General features: G+C 42.2%; 1 protein-coding gene across 2 annotated transcripts in view; it reads right to left on the bottom strand.

Moving 5' to 3' along the window:
• NFX1 (nuclear transcription factor, X-box binding 1) overlaps positions 1–12232 on the bottom strand; it is a 95892-nt gene that overhangs the window by 19501 nt on the left and 64159 nt on the right. For both annotated transcript variants that reach the window (XM_072152831.1, XM_072152832.1), the window contains 4 exons: positions 10999–11078; positions 9447–9677; positions 5792–5865; positions 4891–4992 (listed from right to left, as the gene is read on the bottom strand). In XM_072152831.1, coding sequence (XP_072008932.1) covers positions 4891–4992; positions 5792–5865; positions 9447–9677; positions 10999–11078 — 487 coding nt within the window. The remainder of the gene's footprint in view (positions 1–4890; positions 4993–5791; positions 5866–9446; positions 9678–10998; positions 11079–12232) is intronic.

Raw genomic sequence — 12232 nt, 5'->3', positions numbered from 1 at the left:
TCGGTGCTTGCACCGATCGCGGCTATTAACCCTCTAAACGCCGCCCGCAAAGTCGCGGGCGGCGTTTAAAAGACGGCGGCGCGTGGGCGCCGCCATCTTTTTTTCGATCGCCACGCCCCCGAACGTCATCGGGGGGCGGCGATCGGTTACCATGGTAGCCTCGGGTCTTCTCTTGACACGAGGCTACATGGTTCATGCAGGTTCGTTACAATGAGCCAGTGGCTCATTGTAATGTAAGACCTGCAAAAACGCCATATATTGCAATACTGTAGTATTGCAGTATATGGTAGGAGCGATCTGACCATCTAGGGTTAATGTACCCTAGATGGTCTAAAAAATAGTGAAAAAAAAAAGAAAAAAAAAAGTTTAAAAAATAAAAAAAATTAATAAAATATTAAAAGTTCAAATCACCCCCCTTTCCCTAGAACGGATATAAAACATAACAAACAGTAAAAATCACAGACATATTAGGTATCGCCGCGTCCCAAAATGCCCGATCTATCAAAATATAAAAACGGTTACGGCCGGCGGTGACCTCCGAGGCGGGAAATGGCGCCCAAATGTCCGAAATGCGACTTTTACACCTTTTTACATAACATAAAAAATGAAATAAAAAATGATCAAAATGTCGCACAGACCTCAAAATGGTAGCAATGAAAACGTCGCCTCATTTCGCAAAAAATGACCCCTCACACATTTCCGTGCGCCAAAGTATGAAAAAGTTATTAGCGTCAGAAGATGGCAAAAAATTTTTTTTCTTTTTTGTATACATTCGTTTAATTTTTGAAAATGTATTAAAACACAATAAAACCTGTATAAATTTGGTATCACCGCGATCGCACCGAACCAAAGAATAAAGTAGGCGTGTTATTTGGAGCGAAGAGTGAAAGTCGTAAAAACTGAGCCCACAAGAACGTGACGCACGTGCGTTTTTTTTTCAATTTTTCCACATTTGGAATTTTTTTTCAGCTTCGCAGTACACGGCATGTTAAAATAAATAACATTACGGGAAAGTAAAATTTGTTACGCACAAAATAAGCCCTCACACAGGTCTGTACACGTAAAAATGAAAAAGTTATGGATTTTTGAAGTTGGAGAGCGAGAAATTAGCCGAAAAACCCTCCGTCCTTAAGGGGTTAAATAACAGAATACTACTGTGGAGATTGGCAGAGCTTTCTTTCCTGTAAATGTGAAGATATTAAACCTTAAAGAGAACCCGTCATGCAAAATAACCCCCCTAAACTAAATATATTTTCATAAACTGCCATTAGAGAGCATTGCCTCTATCCCTTCATTGTCCCTCTACCTAAGCAATGAGGTCCTAAAGCTGTATGCAAATGACCTGTGAAATGTCCAATGAAGCATTAGCATATTCAAGCTGTCCACTCTATTCATGAGTGGGAGGTACAGCCACACCCCCAGTGCATGACTGACAGCCTGTGTAATGATGTGAGGCTGTATAATGATGTGCTTCCTGGTGCTGGTGGCCACGCCCCCTGCAGCCTGTGTGTGCATGTATGTGTGTGTGTATAGGAGAGATACAGCAGCTCCAGGCTGCAGCCATGTTACAGCAGAACATGTCATTTTCATGTGTAGCTGATATCTGTGTCTCTGTGTATTAGGAGGATGCAGCATGTCAGCAGATGACATACACACACTAGCCATGCTTTACTATACATTACACACAGACCTGAGCAGGGGGAGGAGAGGGGAGGGAAAACAGGGGTGACATCACTGCCTCTGACCATGTGACCAGCCTCATTTACATGATAAAGAATAGATGATTTTATAATGATTAATGTATGAAATAACTAGATAAAGGCTGGGATGGGATCCTTGTGAGCTGCTCCAACAGGTGGTAGTGACAGGACTAGTGACAGAGACCTGATGACAGGTGTCCTTTAAAGGGGTTTGCCCATGAAATAAGGTTTATCCCCTAGTGATGTTTTCACCCCCTTACTTTATAATTTTACTCTGTTTTATTCTATTGCTGTTTTAGCTCCTATAACAGTGATGATCATTGCAAAATTTCAGAGTGTGGGTGGGCACTAGCTAAGACACTTCTAGATTCCTCTGTACTAGGAGACAATCTGCTTAGACTTAAGGTGCAGGGTGTATCCACAACAGAGATGAGACATCAGAGTCATGAAGTGGCTATAAAACACACCTAATCACCTCATCTAATCAGTAAAACAGTCAGCCTTGCTTATCTTGCCTGTAGCTTGTGAAGAAAGTCTCGGCACACTGCTGCTTGCCAGCAGGAAGTGCCTGCATCTGAGCTGGTCTTGTAATGCAGGGGGGAGGGACAGGAGGGAGAGAGCACTCCAGACAAGAGAAGCTATTCATGAGAAGAATCAGACCGTAGTCCGACCATAGCCAAGATTTATGGTCGGATCCTGGGGCAACCAAATTGTAAACACAAGGACTGATAGAGACAGGTTTGAATTATATCTGTGAAATTCTTTATTTTTTGTTAATAACCGTGAATTAGAGAATGTTTTATTTTGTTATTCTGAGTACATTTAAGAATCTAGACTTTTTTCTTACATTTTTCCATTTACAGAATGGTATGAGGGCTTGTTTACTGAAGAACAAAATTGTACTTTCTAGAGGCACCTTTCTAGACTTAGTTTTTTATGGATTTCATTGTTTGGCCCAAACAAAACAAAGAAAAAAAAAAAAAGACATTTTATACCTTAAAAAAAAAAAACTAATTTCTTTGTATTCCAATATTTTGACACAGAGCTGTTTAAGGGGTTATTTTATTTGCAGGATGGATTTAAGATTTTATTTAAAACTGGGAAGTGTGCAACCTTTTGCTCACTTTGAATTCAAATGGTAATGAACTGTAGAATGGAAAAAATGGGGGAAAATATTTTTTGTTTTTATATGCAAATCACACTTCTATAGACTAATAGGGCTTTTTAACATCTGCTCCCACAAAATCAATTGACAGACCCAAATCCTCTTCCCAATGCTTTAGACATAGCAGATGTTTTTGTTTTTTTAATTCACCAATTACTCTATACATTTTTAGAGATCCCACTACTACTCTTAGCAAGAAGCTGCATTTAAGTAGTATTCTCCGCAAATACTCCCAATGAATTAGACTGAACGCCTGAACGTCACAAGAATGGAGCAGAGAATGCGGTCTGGTGCGCTCAGCGACCTCCATCAGATCAATAAAGCATCTGGTACCATTAGAGGAGACCCTTTCCCTGACAAAGCCCACCTGATCTTGGTGTATGAGTCTTGTGGCTTATCTGGTGTTTTTCCTGGCTTAGGAAGTGTGATTAGTGTTACAACCAATGTACTGAATATCCTGGAATATCTTTACCAAGTGCAGAATTAAAAATAAGAACATAAATATTTTTATATTACAATAGTTCAGGCATTTTCAGAAACAAGAATACCGTATTTTTCGGCCTACAAGGAGCCCCAAAAATCCTTTAATTTTCTCAGAAATCAAAGGTGTGCCTTATAGGCCGGTGCGCCTTATATATGAACTTATACAGAAATGTACTACAGACAAGATGTACTGTACATTTACCAGTGTTTAAAAGCTCCATCCCCAGAAATTTCCTACACCTTCCCACACAGTATACAGGGTCCCTAGCTCCTGAAGTGCCCTGGCACCACAACTAACATTGTGCCCATCCTGCCCTCCCCTAGCACGGAGAGACCGGAGCTGCCATAGTGCCGACCACGAGGCAATCATCACCATCAGTAAGAAATCCCCCATACCTGACAGCCCTGTAACAGGGGAAAGAGAAGGAGCCACAGGGAACCCCACAGGAATAACACCCTGGCTGAGGAGGGAAGGAGAAGGGGCAGAGGGAGACCGCTTAACCCCTGCTGCATCACCCTGCATTAAGCAGCCATACCTCTGAGATCGGAGCTCTCTGACACGCTGACAAGTTTCCCGGGAAGTGTAGCTGGCTTGAACTGTGCACAGGTCTGCCACCTGCTGGTCATTTTTAGGTACTGCATTTGATCCTGCGCCTTATACTCCAGTGCGCCTTATATATGAACCTAGATGGCTAAGCAGGCATTTATTAGAGGTGCGCCTTATAGGCCGAAAAATACGGTACTTAATATGTTTATGTTCTGCAGAAGGGGGGGGGGGGTAATTTGAATTTCTATCACTTTTTAAAATATGTTCTGAAGTATTTCAAAACTATTATTTTAATGCCTGCTATGGTCTTCTGGCGAACCTTTGGCACGGGTGCCAGTGGTGGCACTTAGAGCCCTTTCTGTGGGCACCCAAGCCCTCACCCCATCACAAAGTTTGCCATATACGACTCTATCCTTTTTCCTGTTGTCTAATACAGCCCAGGATGCTCCATGCTCAGCACTATTTAAAGTGACATCCTTGGCTGGCAGGACTACAGGAGGAGCCAGAAGGGCTGGATTGTCATTTGAGCTCCTGCTCTGGGTCCCCTGATTCTTCCTCTTCAGGGGACCCCAGGGGGAAGCTACAATCCAAATTTCTCCATCTTTCTATTGTATTGGTGAACTCAGGACGCCGAAACGTTTAAAACCTGTAATACAGCAGGGATCAATAAGTTACTGCTTTAATTGTCATGTTGGCACTTTGCAGGATACAAGTGGGTTTTGGTTGTAGCTTGGGCACTCTGTCCCCAAAACGTTCGCCATTACTGTACTAGAGTATAAGCCGAACCGAGTATAAGCCGAGACCCCTAATTTTACCAACCAGGAGTTTGGCTGACATGGGATAATGATCCCATCAGGAGTCATTCAGGCAAGCAATCCCAAGCCAGTGTAAAAGTCATCAATCCCATTGCACTGAATGCAGACTGAAATACCCAAAATATCTAAAATCTCAGGCAAAAAGCTTCGGAAAGAGAGGAGGACACAGTATTTGCTTACCTGGTCTGCTTAATTTCTTTTTTTGTGACAAGTTTTCCAATATCCACAGAATCGCCTAGTTGCATTTCTGTCAGCTTTGCGGCCACAGATATAGCAGCTATTCTGGAGACAGCAATCGAACATATTGATATTAAATTACCCATTACAATGTACTTCCATGGCTTAGCAGAACAAACAGGAGCTAAAATGTCTGCAAAAATAATATCTTGGCCATAACAAAACACCACAATGCGGTGGGTATGAACATGGAAGGGTTTTACAAGTATGTGCGTGTGTATGTCCGCTATAGAATTACAACATTTTGCACTGCCGCCCTCAGCGATTCAGGGAATGTCGTAGACTCTGTTTTGAGCCGACATTTTAAAACTGCACTTTCCAAAAACCACTTATTAACCACCATATACAGGAGCCATTGTCTGCTGCTGCTGTGGCAGTGAGAAACTGAGCGGTGATTGGTTGCTATTCTGCCACAGGTCATTAATATGAGCTCTGAGCTTTGATTAGTTGGCAAGGAGTATAAGACACTTATGTGCGATGTAAGATATATACCGATACAGAGATTGGGGAAGATTAATCAGAAATGTCTGGGGTGAAACTGCTCAGGTTGCCCATGAAAATCAGAGATCAGCTACAATTTTATAAACGGCTGTTGGAAAATGAAACTTGAGCTCTGATTGGTTGCCATGGGCAACTACAACAGTTCTGCTCTCAGACACTTCTGACAAAGTGACATTCAGAAACAGATACCGTGCCGGAGACAGAAACGTTCAGAGACAGTCAGAGAGATGGATACAAATAAAATATTTTTTGTTAACCTATTCTATTTTGTTATAGCTAAGAACAGTTATTTACTATCCCGGGCAATGCTTGGAGATAGATATATATGTATATGTATACTAACCTTTGATAAGCAGAGGAAGCAGCTGAGCAAACCACACTCTCTTTCCTTCGTCCACATTCGCACTGTAGATCTACCTAAAAGACATGAGAGGATAAGTTCGCACTAAACAGTTGCCTGAATATTTTTAATCCCACATCATGTTTTTAGACTTCTTGCAGGTCACACTTTGTGTTAAGAGGGCTGCCTTTCAAGGTAGCAAAAGGAGGCATTGTTTTCCTTCTAACACCTTGGAAAACATATTTGCATACTTCCCAGAATTCCCTAGTGAAGCATCTATGGCTTTAAGTCTCCAAATGCCTATAAGGCAGCCTTGATTGGCAAACTCTCTTTAAGGAGAACTCTTTCCTTCTGACCCCTTTCATCCTTTGAAACAGGCTGGCAGACTGCCATGATTATCAGACTCTGCTCCACACAACCTTCCTGCCCAGACAGTGGCCACAATGAGAGGAGATGGCACAGGAGTGTGAGCAGGAGCTAGCACCCTGCACTTTAGTGCAACATTACCATGGGTCATAGCAGAGGCCTTACTCACCATGTACCATTCACAAAGAGTAAGAAGCTTTGTTATTCAAAGTGTCAGTCCTGCAAAAGCACAATTGCTCTGCAAGCCGTGCACAGTGCTGTGTGCCAGGAAAAGTCTCACATGTATTTATACATGTAAAGCTTTTTTAAAAGTGTAACACTGCCTGTACACGCTTCTGACGCTGTGGGCACGTGGACACAGCTAGCCTTTTCGTCACAGTTTGCATAGAATTGTCATTCTGGATGAGCTGCCTGACCTGAGCAACTTCTGTTGGCTGTAGACACCGCTTTGTGCCCCCTCTACAAAGAAGTGATCAAACTGCTAAAAAGTATGCAACAGAGAAATGGCCTGTTGCCACCACCTATAGAACCATTACTTTATAGAGTTTGTCTTGCGAATTGCCTATCATTTCTACCCATTGTCAGTTCCATTCGAAAAGCAGCAAGAGAAAATGATTCACAATCAGTATGGATTAATAACTGGGTAGGTTTACTTCACAGAAGTGTGATTGACTTGGAGTTACATTGTGTTTAAGTGTTCCATTTTTTGAGCAGTGTAGTTCTCTCAGCAGGCAATTTTGTCCTGATGATAAACAACCATTGCTATTAAAGACAACCTTTCAGTTAAACTAACCCACAAACTAAACATAACTTTGAAAACTGCTATTATACAGCATTAAAACTATCCCTCTATTGTTCCTCCCCATTGTTGTAAAGTTCCATAGCTTGTAAATAAAGTTAACTCGCCATCTTCGTATATTCCGGTTCTTCCACTTGACAACTGGTGCACACTGTGTGACTCAGCTCGCTCATTGCCCCCTCTCTCATGAATTCTCTTTAGCAAGTCACACACAGCTTGCATCTCTCTCATTCCTGACAGAAGGGGGAGGGATAAGGTAGCACACAGTGACTTGGCTGAAAAGAAATCATCACAAAGCAGGATGTGCGGCTGAGTTGGAAGAACATAAATATGCTTCACTCAGTACACAGGAAAGACTAAGATCAGACTCACATTTGTTCATTTGCATAGATGGAGAATCAACTTTACAGATGGACTTGGAACTCTACAGGCATGGGGAGGAACAATGTAGGGATAATTGTACTACTGTACACTCACCGGCCACTTTATAGGTACACCATGCTAGTAACGGGTTGGACCCCCTTTTGCCTTCAGATCTGCCTCAATTTTTCGTGGCATAGATTCAACAAGGTGCTGGAAGCATTCCTCAGAGATTTTGGTCCATATTGACATGACATGCGAATCTCCCGTTCCACCACATCCCAAAGATGCTCTATTGGATTGAGATCTGGTGACTGTGGAGGCCATTTGAGTACAGTGAACTCATTGTCATGTTCAAAAAACCAGTTTGAGATGATTCCAGCTTTATGACATGGCGCATTATCCTACTGAAAGTAGCCATTGTAGCCAGTAGCCAGATGTTGGGTACATTGGGGTCATAAAGGGATGGACATGGTCAGCAACAATACTGAGGTAGGCTGTGGCGTTGCAATGATGCTCAATTGGTACCAAGGGGCCCAAAGAGTGCCAAGAAAATATTCCCCACACCATGACACCACCACCACCAGCCTGAACCGTTGATACAAGGCAGGATGGATCCATGCTTTCATGTTGTTGACGCCAAATTCTGACCCTACCATCCGATTGGCGCAGTAGAAATCGAGACTCATCAGACCAGGCAACATTTTTCCTATCTTCTACTGTCCAATTTCGATGAGCTTGTGCAAATTGTAGCCTCAGTTTCCTGTTCTTAGCTGAAAGGAGTGGCACCCGGTGTGGTCTTCTGCTGCTGTAGCCCATCTGCCTCAAAGTTCGACGTACTGTGCGTTCAGAGATGCTCTTCTGCATACCTTGGTTGTAACGGGTGGCGATTTGAGTCACTGTTGCCTTTCTATCAGCTCGAACCAGTCTGCGTGAAAATCCCAGTAGTGGTTGTGCGTGAAAATCCCAGTAGATCAGCAGTTTCTGAAATACTCAGACCAGCCCTTCTGGCACCAACAACCATGCCACGTTCAAATCACCTTTCTTCCCCATACTGATGCTCGGTTTGAACTGCAGGAGATTGTCTTGACCATGTCTACATGCCTAAGTGCACTGAGTTGCCGCCATGTGATTGGCTGATTAGAAATTAAGTGTTAACGAGCAGTTGGACAGGAGTACCTAATAAAGTGGCCGGTGAGTGTATATTCGCAGTTTTAAAAGATATGTTTAGTTAGTGTGAGTGAGGTTCCCCTCAAGAACCCTAGGGGATGTTCTGTGCCATTATCATACTGAAAACTCCTGTTTCATAAGCAAGAGAACACTCCAGTGCCCAGAAAGCATACAGCAGCTAGTGTGTGCTGAATTACAGACTTCTTGGATAAAATTGACTGACTGTACTCAGACAGGCACTATGGCTCCTGGTTGCTCCCCCACAACAAAGTTCTAAAAGATCATGGCGGACCAGATTTTGGCATATGGGCCTTATATTTGACAATATTTAATAGGTTATAAAACAGGGATAGAAACCAAAATCATAGCATCCAGTACCGTGAATAGGGGGATCTACTCCTCCTTTTCACACAGATAATGTCTAGAAAACTCCTCAAGATAGGTCATGCATATCAGCTTTGTGAGTGCTGGTCCACTCAAGTCTGAGTACCAAACAGTCACTGTATACTGTAAGATGCAGTGGTTTCCTTAAAGGGAACTTGTTACCAGAGGGCTATTTTTCAATGGTGGCAATGTAATGAAGACTACAGTCATGCTTTTATAATAATGTGTTGATAGGTTCAAGAAATAGGAACCTTTACCTGGCTTCCCGCCTTCAAGTCTCGCAGGAGCTGCACCACCTTAATGGCATATGTAATTCACTGGGCGCCCTGCGCATCAATATTCCATAGACATCCTGCCCATTCTTACCACCCCCTCAAGCCTGCACGTGGAGCCTTCTTCCTCTGTCATGTACAGTGAGCGGCGAGGTGGCTCACTGCGTTGGCTCCCTATAATTCATTACTACTGCAGTGTAAGGAGGCAGAGCATGCAAGCGCACATGGAGCATTGAGGTGGCTGCGAATGACAGAGGTAGAAGGCTAGCCGCACAGGCTGCCCCCATAAAAGTAAAAGTATTATTACCATGGCGGTACAGGTGGAAGGTGCACAGGGTTGGGAAGGGTGGCAGGGAGCCAGACATGGATGACCGCAGTCTGGTCTTGGAAGGATGCAAGGTTGTTTACAATCTTCATCTATGAGACACTCTCCTTTGTGGCAGATTCTTTTGCATTTATGCATTGCACATTTTAAAAGCTGGTTGCACCGCAGGCCACACGATATGTCCGTAAGATGACAAGGAATATTGTTCCTAAGCTGTGTAAAAAAATAATATGGAAATTTTACATTGATAAAAGATAGAAATCTCACCAGCACATTACTTTCCATTTCACATGATGTCCGCCCAAACGTCAAATGGTTTGAAAAAGCTATGGCACTGAGGTACACAGTATACCATATGTGTATATTCATACAGGGTCAAGGTCCAGATTCTTGCACAACTCAGCAAAACAGCTCAAGGCTTCAAAAACGCCATTTCAAAATGACATTGGTCACCTTTTACCACTGCGGGACTGCCAATGATACACAATGCTGATGGGCAATGGAGAGAACCACATCCTGGGCAAAATGAAAGCAGCAGACAGAGGCCCTATCTTTCCCTTGTATAAATCCTACACAGGGTGAGAAGCACAGAATGAAAACTACTATAAATTGTTTCCTGTATGGAAACAAATCCCGATAGCAACCCGACTTTGTATCCCAGTTATGTGGAAACAACCAAGGACACCTCCAGTGTCGTTATGGCTTAAAAAAGTAGAAGATATTAGAAGTATGGAGGAAATGACATCACTAATAAAAGGAACAAGGGATAGATTTAATGAAGCATGGCAAACCTGGTTAGAGTTCAGAAACTCAGAAACATTCAGATCTCAGACAATATACGTAGTACAATAATAGACAGTACTCTACCAGAAAATGGTGATTGGATCCAGTAGATGTACTATAGAAATATACGATACAAGGAGTGGTATGGTAGAGCGGGGACCTTTTCCTCCTTTTTTATTTGGTTTTCCCCCCCTTTTGTATTTCCCTTTTGTACTGTATGTTATGTTATTGTCTACCGGATGTTTTTTATATGTTAGTAACTTGTTTGTACTAGAAAAGCTAAATAAAGAAAAAATTTCAAAAAAAAAAAAAAAGGAAACAAATCCCGATATTTGATTATCTTCAGAATTTTCATGATCACTATGGAAAACATGACCTCACAATCACAAAAATGTAGCATGGTGTCTAGAGACCCTTCTCGATCCATGCACCATAACTGTGGTAATCTTCTTAAATTTCTTATCCATGGCCTCCTTCCTTTAAAATCAAGTTTTACAATTATGCTAATGAGCCAGAAGCTCTCAGTGGCATGTAACCAGAGACCCTCTGTGCTCTGGCTTCACAGGTTGTATCAGTCTGCATCTTAAGGAAGTGTAACACAACCGAGGGGACAGGGGTAGCAAGGTGTCTGGATCTACAGGTAAGTGTTCCTGGTTCATCAGGTTTCAATATGTAACAAATATGTAACAATATGTAACAAATCACTTCAAGACTGCTGGGAACAAATAAAAATGTTGATAGCCATCCTTACCTCGTGTTTTCCCATGCACCACTTCTGAGTAAGATATGTACATGGAGGGCATTTGTCCTCACTGTGACAGGAATGAAAAACTGCAAACGTAAAAAAAAAGTAAATTACTGGCATTTAGATTAAAATCATTTCAATAAAAACAAATCTTATCAATGTTTCTGGGGGAAAAGGTCAAACTGTAGTACTGATGAAAAAGGAATTGTTTGCAAGTATTTATCATGTGCGATTCCTGTAAAGGTTAAATTTGACGACAATTCTTTTCACAGAAAGTGACAGCCACAATGAATATGGTTAAATAAATTTTTTGTTACTACGCATACCAAAACCAGAAATGAACAAATTTCCCTTTACTGTGTTGTCAAGGACTCTAAAACTCACACTTGATAATTACAGAGCTGGACAATTTTGACTGTTTACATCAAACCTTCACATCTAGAAGATAATTACAACCATCACATATCAAATTACACTATGCTTCTAACTTTATGGCAACCTGAATTAATATTGAAAAAAAAAAAAAATAGTATATAGCAATCTTCCCTTGCTCACCACAGTAAGCTTTTTTGCGGCAGGCACACAGAGAAGTGATGTGGCTCGCTGAGCCTCAGGTCTCAGTGCGCATGTCGGAGGGAGAGAGCACGCTGCGCAAGGGCAAGAACAGCTTGCTGCGGTGAGCCCACCTAATCAGGGCGAGGGAGGAGGAGATTGAGGGAATATTGATGCAAAAGCAACACTGATGGGCAATGGAGCAGGCGTGCATTGGGATTTGTTATTATGGGCAAGCTGCTAAACAATATGAGACTTTTAGATGCAAGTACTAACTGGAGGAATGTCGGACTGGGGTACCTTGGGCCCACCAGAGGAACTGATTCACAGGGCCCACCATTACTGTGGTGATCACTTCATGTTAGTTTTCCATTACATTAAGCAAGCTATAATTGCTCCTGTGATGCTAAATAAATACTTTAAAATCGAAAAAAAAAACCAAACAAAAAAAAAACACTAAGAGGCTCATAATAATACCGGATTCCTAGGCGGAGATTTAGTAGCAAGCAGGCAGGAGTGTGAACTCTGAATATCTCTGTGGAGGAGCAGAAACTTTGTTGAATAAGGTGATACTGCAGCATACCTTTGAAGCAGATGGCCTGTGCGATCGCTGCAAAAACTTGGCGGTGTGTGAAAACGCTAGCCCCTGCAGTAACAGTCACAATCCAGGCTATTTAACCTTTTAGAC

Source organism: Engystomops pustulosus, chromosome 5, assembly GCF_040894005.1.
Source record: "Engystomops pustulosus chromosome 5, aEngPut4.maternal, whole genome shotgun sequence".
NCBI classification, from domain to species: domain Eukaryota; kingdom Metazoa; phylum Chordata; class Amphibia; order Anura; family Leptodactylidae; genus Engystomops; species Engystomops pustulosus.
Note: the sequence above shows the minus strand (reverse complement) of the source record. Positions and strands in the feature narration are given on the sequence as shown.